General features: G+C 46.2%; 1 protein-coding gene across 1 annotated transcript in view; it reads right to left on the bottom strand.

Annotated features, from left to right (window-relative positions):
• Positions 1-16581, bottom strand: part of LOC140418117 (uncharacterized) — a 97746-nt gene that overhangs the window by 20030 nt on the left and 61135 nt on the right. The window contains exon 3 of the mRNA XM_072501532.1: positions 5508-5652. Coding sequence (XP_072357633.1) covers positions 5508-5652 — 145 coding nt within the window. The remainder of the gene's footprint in view (positions 1-5507; positions 5653-16581) is intronic.

Raw genomic sequence — 16581 nt, 5'->3', positions numbered from 1 at the left:
CTCACAGTGCCAGGGATCCGTGTTCAATTCCTGCCTTGGGTGATGCACGTTTTCCCATGTCTGTGGGTTTCCCCCAGGTGCTCTGGTTTCCTTCCACAGTGCAGAGATGTGCAGGTTAAATGGATTGGCCATGCTGAATTGTCTCTCAGTGTCCAAAGATGTGCAGGTTAGGTGGATTGGTCATGCTGAATTCCCCTTAGTGCCCAAAGATGTGCAGGTTATGTGGGGTTATGGGGATAGGGCAGGGAAGTGGGCCTTGGTGGGGTGCTCTTTCAGGGGGTCGGTGCAGACCCGATGGGCTAAATGGTCTCTTTCAGCACTGTAGAGATTCTATGGAACATGGAACCCAAATGAAATAGCCAAACTATTGAAAACTCTTTGGAGCCTTTGTTCTGCTGCCTCAAAGCCCCTTAACAAGCGCACTGATAGCTCAATCTGTCTCTACTCCTCTGTCGTATGCCTGTATTCTGTCATGAGAAGCTGTAGTGGGTTCAACAGAGTCCCAGGCCACCCTTCTATCTGAGGATTCTTTCAGACAGCAGTAGGAGGAAGAGTTGTCCAATGTTCTATCGTCACAATAGTCTAACACACCATCCACCAGGGCAGATACTAGCACCTTGGGGGGTCCATGTATAAGAGAAAAACAGTAACACGGTGTGGAGCACATCTCTCATGAATTAGGTGTTTGAGGTCTGTGGATAGACTTCTTGGAGAGTAACAGTAACAGTGATATTCTACTGGACAGTATGAAGGGCCCTGAGGAGTCATAGTCTGGCACTTGGTACTTGGAGAAGCAGGAGCAGATGTATAGTCATCTGTCGGAGTTTCCTGAGGCAGTGCAGGCTGATGGACAGTGACTGAGGAGCCCATGGGATAGATGAGATCAACCATATCTCAATGTTTTGAGTGGCTGAGCTTCTCCCATGAAGGAGTGCATGGAGATCCAAATGCAGCAGCACCTGGAACGCAATAAATTATAGCCTAATCCAGCACAGGATGCAGGGCACTGTATATAGCCCAGAGCAGTCAGTTCACAACCTGAGCACTGATGTCCATGGAATACATAAACACTGAGCTTGGACAGGACATTTCCAAGATGGAAATGCCAGCTATGTCCCAGTAGCAGACACCCTCAGGCAAATGGGTGAGCCTAACATTTGGACGTGCCAGAGGAAGAAAAGATTCCCACCCCTATCGTGCCACCCTGATCGTCCCAGTCTTCTCAGCCCCTCTGACAATGGGACTACATGTGGAGCAGGGCCCAGTGATGAGGGCTGCTCCTGCAGAGATGCTGGCACAGCAGTTCCAGGAGGAACCTCAATGGGTCACTCTTAGATTAGAAGAACCACCACAGTCTTGACAGCCATAAAGCCAAGAATGTGAGAAGATTGACTCCACCTCCTCTGAGACAAGGTGATCACAACATTAGAATGCTTGAATACAGATGGCATTGCATTAGGGAGATCAATTGGATCACAGCAATGTGTTGTAGGTATTACGTGCATGTATTAACTTCTGTTACAACCAGGTGAGGAGAGGTGGAGAAGCCCGCTTCGTTTTCACATAGATCATAACAGGATTTATTTTTAACTTAAAAGGATGTACTTACCAATACTGTAACTATTTAACTACTGACACACTGTGATCATAAAAGAACCAATGGGACAGGTTTTCTTGAATTCAACATAAAGGTTGGTTTTATGGTAGTTACACTGATTTGGGTAATATAATCAAATACACACCAGCTTCCATATGTGCACACATACTCAGAGGGACCACACAAATACATACACAGATTACAGTGAGGAAGGATAGGTGTGTCAAATTAAACTCCACAAGTATAAGGAATACATAGTCAGTGGCTCAGTGACTCTATTGGTCCTGATGTTACAATTTAAATTTACGGAGGGTTAATTTGGTTGTTCCTCTTGAGCAGAATTTCTGTTTTAAAACATCTCTGTGCGCAGAAGGTGTGCTCTGGTTGGTGTCGATTAGCAAACAGGCCTCAAATCTTAATAGGAAGGGTGGTAAGAGAGGAAGGCTCAACAGCTTCAGCTGCTTGTCCTTGGCACATTCGCATCTCAGCATCAACTTGCTGCCAAAATGTATCTTTGTTAACACACTGGCAGAGGAGAAATCCAAAGAAGGCTCATATTTGTGTCTTCCAAAGGATAGGTTATTCATGTCTGCAAAGTTACCTTCGCCATTCATTTGTAGCCCAAGTGATTAGCTTTAATGTCCCATCTCCAACAGTTGAATCTCAGATGCTTGTCCCCTTGTCTTGTTAATGACACAGGAAATGGGGTCTTTCACATTCCACAGCGGTTAATTGTCTCTCGTGGGGTCTTCACAGGCCTAACATCTCCATCTCAATGAAGTGGAATGTGGACTGCATCGCAATGCATATTAGGACAGCCATTCTTTTGGTTGTAATTTCTAGTTTCTAATTTCTCTTTCGCCTGATGTTTTTAAAAAGTCTGCTCTTAAAAGCTCAAGTCCAAGTTTCCAGCCAATGGATTAAAAATCATTATTTGATATAAGCACATCTTCATGGCACTTCACGCTTCAAGATGATAAATTGTCTTTCTAATTTTGTGCTAAACAGTAGGAACGGTGCACAAACAAAACAATAGCTTCTCATCGGTAACAGTAGAAACTGCAGACAGATGTCCACCTCTCAGTGATGGGAAGATTGTACAGGCTGGGCGCACGATTGCCTTTCCTGTGTGAAGAAGGTTTGCCGCAGTCACAGTAATGTGATTTGTCCTTTAAATTTCTGAGTTCATCATCTGCTGAATCTTTGTTGGATCAGGTTGTCATTCATAATCGTGACTTCCTGGACAGACCTTCGGGCTTGTTCACCTCCATAGTCACCAAGACCACCTTGCACAGACAAAGCTTCCCATTTCACACCCCTGTCCCTTCCTCTCCCACGTTCTGTTCATTCTCTTCCTCTGAAGGTGCACACCTTCCACTCTCTTCTAGGAGCAATTCCCTCTGCTGGGCCATGTTGTGAAGCATGCAGCAGACCACAACCATGCGAGCAACCCTAATCCAGGAGTATTGCAGGGCGGCACCTGAGTCGTCCAAGTAACAAAAGCACAACAGGCTGATGGATTGCTCGATGAATTCTCATCAACAGATGGCTGTCATTGTAACAACTCTGGCACAGTTCATGATGCATACACAAGGGTAATGAGCCATCACCTCGCGGGGAGGGGTGAGGAAGGGGGCGTAACCTTTCATCTGTTCAAAATTCATCCATGGACCTGGGGGTGGGGGGCAGGGGGAGGGGATATAAGTGTAATGAATGGTTTGACTGGAGGAGAAGATATGCATCATGGCAGGTTCCAGGAAAGTACTCACAGACAGGCAAGAAGTTTCTACTGTGGTCACAGACAATCATGGATTGGTAGGGCTGCCTGTTGATAAGCCTCTCTGGCATGTCACTTGGTGCCCTTCATAGCCATATGGGTACAATCCATGATGCCCTGTATACATGTGTGAACCCAGCAATTGTAGCAAATCCATGGGGTCTCCGAGCTTTGGAGGTCTGGTCGCTGGGAAATTTGATGTCATCTCCAGCCTTGGCTAAGAGGACATCTGTGACCATGGTGATACAGCTGACTGCAAAGTGCCACAGCGATCCATAGCTGAACCCTGAAATCATCCATAAACAAAGAAATTCAAGGCCCCATTTACCTTGCTATGAGTGGAGGAGACATGAGCATCCTATTGACGAGGGCATAAATGTTTGCGACTGTCTCCCCAGAGAAATACAATCTCCTTCGGCATTGCCTTTTTGACCTGTCCAGGTAACTTCACCTGTGTCAGTCTATCTGCAATCTGGTAGCTCACCTTCTCGTCTTTGGCTCTAGCTCTGTGACTAAGCTCCTGATGCCCGGGGACCCAGTCTCACTGTGCATGCTGCCACTTCAATGTCTCTGTGGCATCGATCTGTGAATGACCTAGTTACTTCCTGTTGCCCATGTCTGATTCAATGCTCCAATGCCCAGGCAATGTTTTTTTTTTTTAGAGCCCCTGCCTCTCCACCCTCCTTTGATAAGCTCCTGCAATGTTCCAGTACATGCAGTGAGACACTTTGGCTCGTTCGAACAATTCAAATAAAGTTTCAAAGGCTTTCCTTGCCTGCTGACTCGATTCCATCACTGTCCACTTCCCCACTTTGCTAAGGACTCCCAATTGCTGGATGTGTTGTGCTCCATGATCTTGCCTTGCAATGATTCTACAGAACTGCTGGTAATTTAGCCAGAATGATGATTTATTAATGTGCACGTGGTAAGGTAACAAGCGTCAGGGTCCCAGGTTTGAACTCCCAGCTTGGGCCACTGCCTGTGGGAGTCTGCATGTTTTCCCTGTGTCATAGAATCATAGAATTTACAGCGCAGAAGGAGACCATTCGGCTCATCGAGTCTGCATGGGCCTTGGAAAGAGCACCCGACCCAAGCCCACACCTCCACCCTATCCTTGTAACCCAGTAACCCACCTAACCTTTTTGGACACTATGGGCAATTTAGCACGGTCAATTCAATCTAACCTGCACATCTTTGAACTGTGGGGGAAAACTGGATCATCCGGTGGAGACCCGCGCAGACACGGGGAGAACGTGCAGTCTCTGCACAGACAGTGGCCCAAGCCGGGAATTGAACCTGGGACCCTAGAGCCTGTGAAGCAACTGTGCTAATCACTGTGCTACCGTGTCACCCATATGTGGGTTTCCTCCGGGTGCTCTGGTTTCCTTGACAGGGCTCGAGGAAAGACGTGCTGTTAGGTAATTTGGACATTCTGAATTCTCCCTCCCGAACCTACCAAGTGTGGCGACTAGGGGATTTTCACAGTAACTTCATTGCAGTGTTAATGTAAGCCTACTTGTGGCACTAATAAAGATCATTGTTATTATTATCAGAATCTTATACAGACCATGTTATCATAGAATTACATTCGACTCTCCTGGAACTACCCTGATGTGCGACTGTCCTCGTGTATGCCTTACAACCTTCTGCTGGTAGGCGGATGCCACCTGACCGCGTCTAACGCCATCTGCTGGTGTAATATTATCTACAGGCACATCACCACAGGCTGTTTCTCGGAAAACTGTGCCTCTAACTTGGGGCAGACTCAACAGGCTTAATTGAAGCTCTGATAGGCATGGGCCTGGTTCGCCACCCACGTCCTTTCCCATGCTGTGCAAAGTGGCCAACGCCGGAAACTGATGTGGGACTTCCGACCACACTGCCCTGCTTTGTCCCGATTCGGGATCTTTGGAAGAGCAAAGGAGAGAAAAAATTGTTGGAAAATGTACAGTTAATCTATGCAGTTAAAGTTGATATAAACAGTGATGTGATAGAAGTAGATGGAAAATGACTGCTACATTCAAACTTTATGTTCACAATGAGTGCAATTACTTTGAGTCCAACCAAATCTGGATCTCCCAAGTAACCGTTTTGCAAAACAACAAGGTAAAGTTAAAAGGTAAGCTCACCCACCTGTCACTGCCAATATGTGGCTTTTCCAGCCAACTTGATCGAGCCCTATTGGTGTACTCTGAGACAAGAGGAGTGGTCGATCCCTGTGGGACACTGCTCTGAAAGGTGGGACATGGTGTGGTGGTGGTGGGCGGCAACTTGCTGGCTGTAATTTGAAAGAGGTAATCAAAAGCATGTCTAATACTACAGAATAATGTTTAAATATATTGTGAATATCTGAAACCGTATTTCCAGCCCATGGCCATTGAGAAGATTTCGATACTAGGTCCAGATTCTGATATGATTAACTATTAATCATTATAAAATAAGGATGGGAAAATACTAGGGAAAAAGGACAGAAGGTGTCTGGTCGGGATTCTCGAGCCGGCCCCAGCTCGGAGAATCGGAGTTGATGGCGAGATGGCCCGCGATGCTAGTCCAATGCTGGGCGTGATTCTCCAGTGACCGGAGAATCGCCACCAGCCACGCACGCGTAATCGACGCGGCGCCAATCGGGGGCTGTTGAAAGAGGCCCCTGCAGCAATTTTCCGTGGTTGACCAGCCGAGTTCCTGCTGGCGTGGTTTTAACATGGTTCCACCTGGCGGGAGCTCGGACCCGCGGCCATGGTAGCCGTCCTGGTGGGGGGCTGGGGATCAGACTCCAGGGGGGACCTCTACGACGGACAGGCCCGCGATTGGGGGCCACCGTTCGGCGGGTGCGCACAATACGGGGGGGGCCTACCTTCTTCCGCGCCGGCCCGCTGTGAAGCTCCGGCAAGTTGTGCGGGCCTGGCATGGAAGTGACTGCCGCGCGCATGCGCGAACCCACGGCTGGCAGTGCAGGGTCACGTATCGGCGCCGGCGCTGCGTGCAGCACTCCGGAGCCGTGCTGGTCCCTGTGGGCCGTGGAATCGCTGGGCCCAGAGGCCCGTTGACGTCACGTGAAACACTCCGATGTTTACGTCGGCGTCAACACTCAGCCGCCGTATTGCAGAATCCCAGCCTGTGTTTTTAAATGCCTGAAGCTTTCACAACCAAACAGATTGGTTGAGAGTGAAATAGAAGTCAATCTGTATGATCTGGATAGCACGGTGGCACAGAGGTTACCACTGCTGCTTCACAACTCCAGGGACTCAGGTCAATTCCGGCTTGGGTCACTGTCTGTGTGGAGTTTGCACTTTCTTCCCGTGTGTGCGTAGGTTTCCTCCAGATGCTCTGGTTTCCTCCCACAGTCCAAAGATGTGCAGGTTAGGTGGATTGGCCATGATAAATTGCCTCTTAGCGTCCAACGATTAGTTGGGGTTACTCGGTTACGGGGATGTGGGCTCTTTCCAAGGGCCGATGCAGACTCGATGGGCCGAATGGCCTCTTTCTGCACTGTGAATTCGATGATTCTATGATCTCGCAGCCATTACAAAGACATGGCTGCAAGGTAACAATGGCTGGGACCAGGATATTCAAGGGTATGACATTTTAGAAGATCAGGTGGTGGGAAAAGATGTTGGGGTAGCTCTGTTGATTAATGAGAGTATTAGTACGTTACAGAGGGATGACCATTGTTCTAAAGATCATGATACAGAATTAGTTTGGGTTGAGATAAGAAAAAGTAAAGATAGGATGACCTCATAATAATCAAGCCGCTAGGTAGCAGTGAATTTCGTAATTTCATAATTGAATTTCGTATTCAGTTTGTGTTGGAGAAGAGTATCATAGAATCATAGAACATACAGTGCAGAAGGAGGCCATTCAGACCATCGAGTCTGCACCGGCCCGGAAAGAGCACTCTACTTGACCCCTACGTCTCCACCCTATCCCCTTTATCCCCTGAATCCAACCTAACCTTTTTGGACACTATTTAGAATGGTCAATCCACCTAACCTGCACATCTTTGGCCTGCGAGAGGAAACCGGAGCACCCAGAGGAAACCCATGCACATACGGGGAGAATGTGCAGACTCCACACAGACCGTGACCTAAGCGGGGAATCGAACCTGGGACCCTGGAGCTGTGAAGCAACGGTGCTAACCACTATGCTACTGTGCTGCCCCTAGTAGGTCTAAGACTACTGTTTTAAACATAAATAAGAGCAATTATGAATATATCAAGAATTGGCTAAAGTGATCTGGGAAAGTAGGTTAAGGGGTATGTCACTAGAGATACATCGGCAGACATTTGAGGAGATATTTCAGAGAAAGACTCTGTGAAAGGATGCACTGGCCATGTTAACTAAGGAAGTTAAAGATAGTATCAAATTGAAAGAGAAAGTGTATAATTCCATGAATACAAGTGACCAATCAGAAAGATTTGATGGATTATTTTTCAAAAACAGTATGACTGAAAGAATAAAAATGAGGGAGAAATTGAAGTAGAAGAGACAGCTAGCTAGAAATATAAAAACAGATAGTAAGAGTTTCAACGGGTATTTAAGAAAGAAAAGAGTAAGTAAAGTATGCATTTGTCCTCTAGCGAATGAGGCAGGTGAATTAACAGTGGAAAATGAGAAAATAATGAATGAATTGAATGAATATTTTGTATTTGCCTACATTGTAGAAGATAATAGAATCATAGAATCCCTACAGTGCAGTAGGAGACCATTTGACCCATCGAGTCTACAACCCTCTGAAAGAGCAACCTACCTAGGCCCAATCCCCCACCCTATCCCCGTAATCCCACTTAGGGACAATTTAGCATGGTCAATCCACCTAACCTGCACATCTTTGGCCTGCGAGAGGAAACCGGAGCACCCGGAGGAAACCCACGCAAATACGGGAAGAATGTGCAAACTCCATACAGTCACCCGAGGTCGGAATCGAACTCGGTCCCTGGCACTGTGAGGCAGCGGTGATAACCACTGTGCCGCCGTGCCACCCCCAAATAAAAATAACATCCCAGTAATACTTGTGAATTATTGAAGAAGGAACTTAAAACAATTACAAGCACCAGGGAAAGGCTCCTGGGATAATTATTAGATGTCATCCTCGGGTCTCAAAAGAAGTGGCTGCGGAAATAATAGATGTATTGATTGTAATTTTCCAGAATTCCCAAGATTCTGGAAAGGTATCATCAGATGGAAAATAGCAAGTAAATCTATTCAATAAAGGAGGTGACAGAAAGCAGGAAACTACAGGTTAGTTAGCTTAGCATCTATCATAGGAAAAATGCGGAATCTATTATTAAGGAGGTTATATCTGGGCACTTACAAAATCTCAATACAATCAAGGAGAATTAGCATGGTTTTGTGAAAGGGTAATTGTATTCGACTAATTTACTAGAGTTCTTTGAGGAAGTAAGAAGCCAGAAAGATAAGGAGAACCTATGAATGTGGTGTACTTGGATTTCAAAGGCATTTGACAAGGCGTCACATCTAAGGCTACTACATAAAGTAAGAGCTCTTGCTGTAGAGGGAAATATATTAGCTTGGACTGGTTAGCTGACAGGAAGCAGAGAGTATGGATAAAAGATAATTTTCGGGTTGGAAAAATGAAACAAGTGGAGTATCATGGGGATCAGGACTGGGGCCTCAAGTCTTTACAATGTACTTTAATGACTTGGATGGAGAAGCTGAATGCATAACTGTTAAATTTGCTGATGACACAAATTATGTAGAAAGGTAAGTTGCGAAGAGGCCATAACAGGTCTGCAAAAGGAGATAGATAGGTTTAGTGAGTGGGTAAAGATTTGGCTGATGGAGTATAATGTGGAAAAATGTCAACATGTCCACTTTGACAGGAAAAATAGAAAAGCAGTATGCTGTTTAAATTGAGAGAGATTGCAGAACATGGAGGTACAGAGGGATCTGGGTGTCCTGTTACATGAATCACAACAACTTAGTGTCCAGGTATAAAGTGGGGGGGGATGTCTGGAATTAAAATAATAATAATCACCATGAAACTATTTAATAATTATCGTATCAACTCATCTCATCCACTAATATCCTTTAGAGAAGGAAATCTGTCACCCTTACCTGGTCTGGCCCACATGTGAGTCTAGACCCAAAGCAATGTGGTTGACTCTTAAAAAGTTCTCTGAAATGGCCTAGCAAACCACTCAGTTCAAGGGCAATTGGGGATGGGCAATAAATGCTGGCCCAGCCACCAAGGCCCACGTCCCCTGAATGAATTTTTTAAAATAAGGAAGGTAAATGGAATGTTGTTGGTAATTGCAAGGAGGTTGGAATATGAATATTGAGTACAATTCCGGAGCACTTATTTAAGACTCCTTATCTAAGAAAGGACATAATTGCATTAGAAGCAGTTCAGAGAAGGTTTGCACAACTGATTCCTGGGATGAGGATTTATTTTATGAGCAAAGGTTGAACAAATTGGATTTGAATCCATTGGACTTTAGAAGAACGAGATGTAATCTTATTGAAACAAAGATCCTGAGGGGCTTGACAGAGTGGATGCTGAAAGAATGTTTCACTTTTTGAGAGAGACCAGAACGAGGGGACACAGTTTAAAAATAAGTGGTCTCCCAATTAAGGCGGTGATAAGGCAAATTTCCTTTTCTCTAAGAGGGTCTTGAGAGTCGTTCCTCAGAGAATGGTAGAGGCAGAGACATTTAATATTTTTAAGGCAGAGGTAGATAGATTCTTCTATCAAGGGAATCAAAGGGTATCACGGGTAGCCAGGATAGTGGCTGGTAAGGCCAAAATCAGATCAGCAATGATCTTATTGACTGGAAGACCAGGCTCGAGGGGCTGAATGGCCTACTGCTGCTTCTAATTCGTATGTTTGTAGACTTGCCTATACTAAATCTAGAAGACCTTGCAGCAACTGTGTCAAGGCTGCCCAATTTCAGGATTGAGTCCATTACAGGCAACAGGCTCCTAATTGGTCAGGCCTGGAACCATTATTAATAGAAACCTACATGCCCAAGCCCAGGGAGATTTAAGCGCAGGTTGAAAAGAAACAAGAAGCAATAAGTGTGTTGAAATGTAACCAACTGAAATAGTGGAGCCTAGTTTTTACAAATAAATACTTATGGGCTCAAAAATATAATTTTGGACTTTACTCTGAAGTATAATTTAGTCATAGTATATTTTAAATGTGTAATTCAGTACAATGTGATTAAAATTGCTTTTTTGCAGCCAGACATGGAGACCGATACAAGCAGCCAAAATAATGGTTGATTAAATAAGCAGAAGTTTTTGATGCATTAGGATGCTACTGGCTGCCGATTAGTCAGAGCATTGAAAGTAGACAAGCTGTGGTCACTCTCAGCATAGATTATCAAAATTCTCACTGAGATGAAACCGAAGCTTGGATAATTTCCCATATCTGTAAATAACAGACATAACACTAATTATACTAACAATAATACTAGAAATAGTACAGAAATAATCACATACTATCTTTTGATTTGGCAGTTCCAATCTCCCCATTTCAGTTCTATACAGTTAGCCCAGATCATTTATAACTGCAAAGAATAAAACTAAAATGGTGCTGTGCAATAATGGTCACAAAAGTGTTAATTCAATCAGTTAAATTCAGTGCGTCCCGTTTTCATAAAGCTGTAATGAACAAAGAATGTCATACAGGCATTATCATGCAAGCATTTTCATGGGATTCGCACTGATTTTCCAGCATAACTCCATTCTATTTATTGAAATTACATTTTCAAAGTGAGAAAGTTTTAAGTAACTGTTTCTGAATTTTGTTATGAGCAATGAAAGAGTTTCTGCAAATATTTGCCTCAACTGTGCTTCTGTAATGAAATGTAAATAGCAATTTAATCAGAGTCGGACAAGAATCCCCTCTTGTGTATTTGCAATTATCAGCTAGTTCTCGTTTGCTGTTTCCTAAATAGAGAGATGGAGAGGGACGGTTAATTTTACACTGGTGTAGATTAAAAAGTAATGGAGTGGCCAGCCATTATGTACACCACCAGACTGACCACTTCAAAATGAAAAGGACAAGCAAGCTGGGTGTGTAATGGGCAATCAAGCTGCTACTGCTCATTCTACCAGAGTTGAATTTTCTGCCCAAGGAAGCATTCAGTGGGATAGTGGACAGAAATATGGAACTAAGGCTACGCCCATCAAAAGGTTCAGGTTAGCCAATGTCAGCCAGAATATAGCATACTAATATTGGCCTCAATGTTCTTGGGCTGGGGTGGAGAATTACAGACATTGATAGTTATGCACTGACTGTTGTTGGAAGTGTACGCTTGAGTGAACATTAAACCGGAGCAGATTTGGGCATGGTTGTGTTCTTGTTATTGCTCAGTAGCGTGTTTACATTGGTCTCTGGGCTCACAGTGAAGGCTAGTCACTTGGGTGTAAGAGCAGAGGAGAGAAATGAAATCTCATTGAGAATAAACACCCCAGATGTCATGTAACAATTATTAAAGACATTTATTAAGGTAAAGGTAAAGTCACTATAGTCCCAGATGACCATAGGCTGCTTTTCCCCTTTGAGGGGGAGAGCTGACTGGTGGTTGTTTAACCTGAAGGTCAGGTGAAGTTGAGAAGGCGGAGCTTTCATGAACAATGTCAGCCATTACGGGAATTGAACCCATGCTGCTGGCCTTGAATCAAAAATCAGCTGTCTAGCCAAGTGAGCTAAACTAGCTGATATACCTTCAATTCACCGAGAGGCAGAGAGAGCGAGTGCAAATTAGGCTTTATTAGTCATGAACTTGCCTAGCCAGAGTCGGTTGTACAGACGAATGCCACCCACAGGCGGCCGGTCTATATATGGCCCCGGAGAGGGCGGAGCCGGAGGTTACAGTACAGTACCTGGAAGCAGCTTGTATTACCACTTCCAGGTCATAGGTTACAGTATCATGCATGCAATAGGTGAATACATTCACCACACTAGCCCCTAGACAAATAACATGAACAGGACTACTCTATTCTCATGCAATTAAGATGTATGAATCTTTAAACATATAGAACTTAACCCATGTTCCAAAATATATCTGTGATACCTAGACTCCATAAGACTTCCTCATTTCCTCAAAAAGCATTCAAATTAAATAACCAGCTTATAGTTACCGCACTTTACAGGGATGATACTCACATCTGGGAAATGTCTTTTCCTGGTCCAGCGAAGATATTTAAAACTGGTGTTACAAAGGTTTTCTGCACTGCCTTGGCTCTCAGACTTAGAATCTTGTTTGCTGTAAACTGGCTTCTAGGTTGCGAGCTGGAAAACTAGTTTTCAGGCTTGGTAGCTGGAAACTAGCCTGTCTGCTTTCTGAGACTGCTGCTTCCCTGGCTTCTAAAGGCCTGGTCAATTATACCTTTGTTCCTTTTTGATTATATCTTCTGTGTATTCAGCTGTCTGCCCCTATCAACTTCCTTGACTATACACTAACATATGTACACGTCATTGACCTTCCCAATCATCTGTAAGCTGTTTCGCCTCAGATTCACACCTGATTCTTATTTAAACACCCTCCTAATCTCGTTATTGGGAGAGATACATATAAATGAGGCCTTTTGAATAGTGTCTACTGCTGTCTACAAGCAGATTTTTACCTGTTGCTGACATCTTGCATCCTATTATGTTTTGTTCGCCTCGTTTTACTGCTGTTGCTAGGCAAATCCATGACCTCATCTCTTTTGAAGCTTAGTCACATTTCATTTTCTTTAAACTGTGACTATTATAGTTCAGTCGTCAATTTATGTTAAAGTGAATAGATTATTTTGAAAGGCTATGCTTTACGATTGTAGATCCTAGTTTATTTTAAATAGCAATAACAACAACTTGCAATTTTATAGTTTGTTTAATGTGGTAAAATCATCACAAGGCACTTCATATGAGTTGTTTCAGACAAAATTTAACACCAAGTATCAGGAAAACAGAGGTAGATTTATATTTGTATTGTTAAATATTGGAAAGAAGATATAGTTTTAAGTAGGTTTAATTTAATGTTCCGGTTTAAGGAAGGGAAAACCTATAGTTAGATTCATGCTGGACATAGGTATTTGTATGTGTGGAGGTTGGCTTAGTTCAAAATGTGCTTCTATTGTGCTTAGAGAGGTTACAGCGTGAAAAGTAAATAAAAACTTGGAGAAGTCAAAGTCATTGCTTAGCAACCAGAGGCATCATTAAGGTAGGCTTTTTTGTGTTTAGTTCTGAGCTAGATATATTGCAGTTGAAGATAGGAAGCCAAGGAGTGAACATCTCTCAGCTTTGCCAGGTGAAAACCTGGACAGGACAAAGGGACTGCAAAAAGGCAGATTTCCGAAAGAACCAGATCAAGTCCAGACAACCAGGGAAATCGGACAGAAAGATGGCCTTAGGAAGACTGAAGTTAGGGAGCAGTGACCAAAAAGTTGAACAAAGTACTGTTCAGGAGAATTCAAGGGAAAAGCAGATAAAGTGTTCTGAATTAAAGAGATAGCTGCAGCACCTAAATTTAAATGGGAAAGTAGACTTCAGAGGTAAATCAAAAGTTTGGTGCCATCTTAATACAGACTGGGAATCGACAGTTAAATCTATTGTGAAGATAAAGGAATTCTGAAGGGGAAGGTGTTAAACCTGGAAGCAAATTGTTGATGGAAGCAGCTGAGGTAAAGCATTGTTTAAAAGGATATTTGAAAGTGTGTCTTTTTGAAGGCCGACTTTGAAATCCCTCGTGTGTTCAGAGGGACAAAGTGGCACAGTATAAAAATAATCTGGGGGGATTTTGAGGAGAAATGCACAGCAATTCACTTGGGTTCAGAGTGGTGTATGTCTGGCCAGAGCATGCACTTGTGCTGAAAGAGACTGTGTGTTACTGAGACAATTATAGCCCAAGTTATAAGGTGTTGACCTTAAAATCTGTGTATATTTGATTTTCACTGCTGCCTCACACTGCTGAGGACCCGTGGTCGATCCTGGTCCCGGGTCACAGTTCATGTGGAGTTTGCACATTCTCCCGTGTCTGCGTGGGTCTCACCCCACAACCCAATGATGTGCAGGTCAGGTGGATTGGCCACGCTAAATTGCTCCTTAATTGGAAAAAAAATAATTGGGTACTCTAAACTTATTTCTTTTTTAAATCCGTTTATTTGGATAGCTAAGGGAGGAGTAAAGAGGTTTTGTATCATAATCAAACTTTTCATCTCAAAATGTTTTTTCTTGCTGTTAAAACTACACAGTGGTCCTGTGACTTTGTTCCTCCATGTTTTCTAAAATTAAGTAAAAGTTATGGGGCGTAATTCTCTGAAAACTGGTGCGATGTCCGGGACCCGGTGCCAAAAACGGCGCGGATCACTCCGGCGCCGGGTCCCCCCAAACAACGCAAATTCTCCGGCCCCGAATGGGCTAGCAGCGACGTGACGCCATTCGCGATGGCGTCACCCGACATGGACAGTGACGCCATGCGGCGTCATTGACGCCACATGGCACAATGGCTCAAAAGACGCGCCCCCCCACCCCGGAAGACCCGACAAGATGGCCGCCCACCACGCAGCCCTGAAGTTCCAGGACCGCGACATCGAGGCGCTCCTGGGCGCAGTGGAGGAGAAGAGGGAGTCCCTGTACCCCGGACACGGCCGCAGGGTCGCCCCACGCCTCAGCCGGCGTCTGTGGAGGGAGGTGGCAGAGGCCGTCACCGCTGTGGCCCTGACACCACGGACAGGCACCCAGTGCCACAAGAAGGTGAACGACCTCGTCAGGGCAGCCAGGGTGAGTCGTCCCCCCCCCCCCACTTCCTGCCCGATGTGCGGCACACCTCCAGGTGAAACCAACCCTAACCCTAACCTCTGCACTATACGCGCAACCGATGGCGTGCATTCATATACCTGTCTAACACTGTTGCCTTGTATCCCTGCCACCCACCCGCCCCCCACAGGAGAAGCGCGCACACAACAATAGGGAGCATGAGAGGACTGGAGGGAGGCCAGCTGATGAGAGGCCACTCACCGTACATGAGGAAAGGGCCCTGGAACTGGCTGGCAGACCTGAGGACCGGGAGGTTGCCGATGCAGAGGTCGGGGGGCACCAGCAAGTGAGCCACCGACAGCCCGTCCCCATATCCCCTCTCCCCCATATCCCCCCATATCCCGTATCCCCCATATACCCCCTCCCCCATATCCCCCCTCCCCCATATCCCCCCTCAACCATATCCCCCAAATCCCCCTCCCCCATATCCCCCATATCCCTCCTCTCCCATATCCCCCCTCCCCCATATCACCTGATCACCGCCTGTGTGTCTCACCATGCATGCTTCATTGTGTATCGCAGGAGCAAACGTCGAGGCATCCATCCCTGCAGATGCCGATCGCCCGCAGGGTGCCCCAGGGCGACCATGGGATACGGAGAGACCTGGACCCGCTGGCACGCGACGCCCGCAGGACGCCCCAGGGCGACCACGGGAGACGGAGAGACCCGGACCCTCTGGCACGCGACACCCGCAGGATGCCCCAGGGCGACCACGGGAGACGGCGAGACCTGGAGCAATAGGGAGACGACGCCCCCGTCTCATGCGGGTGCGGCGACGCAGGTGTATGCCATCCAGCGACGATGGGGGCAGCCACAGGCCCCCATCGCAGCCGAGCCACGAACCACTACCCAGTACAGCCCTACCCAGGACAGCCCTACCCACGACACCACTAGCCAGGACACCCCTACCCAGGAGACCCCTACCCAGGACACCCCTACCTAGGAGACCCCTACCCAGGAGACCCATACCCAGGAAACCGAAATATAGGACAGTGACACAGAGTGGATGGGTGGAGTCGATCCGCCACCCCAAAGTACCATGGACTCAGAGTTGGACGATGCGCACGACACAATGCCACTGCTGTCTCCAACACTCTCCACCATCGCAGAGACACCTCGGTTGGGCACTTTAGTGATGAGGCGTCTGGTACACTCACTGGTGCGCACAACACAGCCGTCCCGGTACAGCAGGTGGAGGTAGGAGCAGCAGAGGGGCCGGGAGGTCGGAGGGCATCCTGGCGCAAGTGAACATCTGCCGCCCAGATGGATCCCGGGTTCCTGGAGTTACCACACCCAACAATAGCCCCGATGCAACCAGCGAACCTGGGACGATAGAAGAGGGTGACGGCCGGCTTGCAGCGGCTGCATTCGCAGGTGGAGGAGATCACCCGTGTCCAGGAGCTGGGAGTGGTGCCGGTCATGCGTGCCACCCAGGCTGAC

This window comes from Scyliorhinus torazame, chromosome 5 (assembly GCF_047496885.1).
Source record: "Scyliorhinus torazame isolate Kashiwa2021f chromosome 5, sScyTor2.1, whole genome shotgun sequence".
NCBI classification, from domain to species: Eukaryota; Metazoa; Chordata; class Chondrichthyes; order Carcharhiniformes; family Scyliorhinidae; genus Scyliorhinus; species Scyliorhinus torazame.
This window is presented reverse-complemented; position numbering and strand designations above follow the sequence as displayed.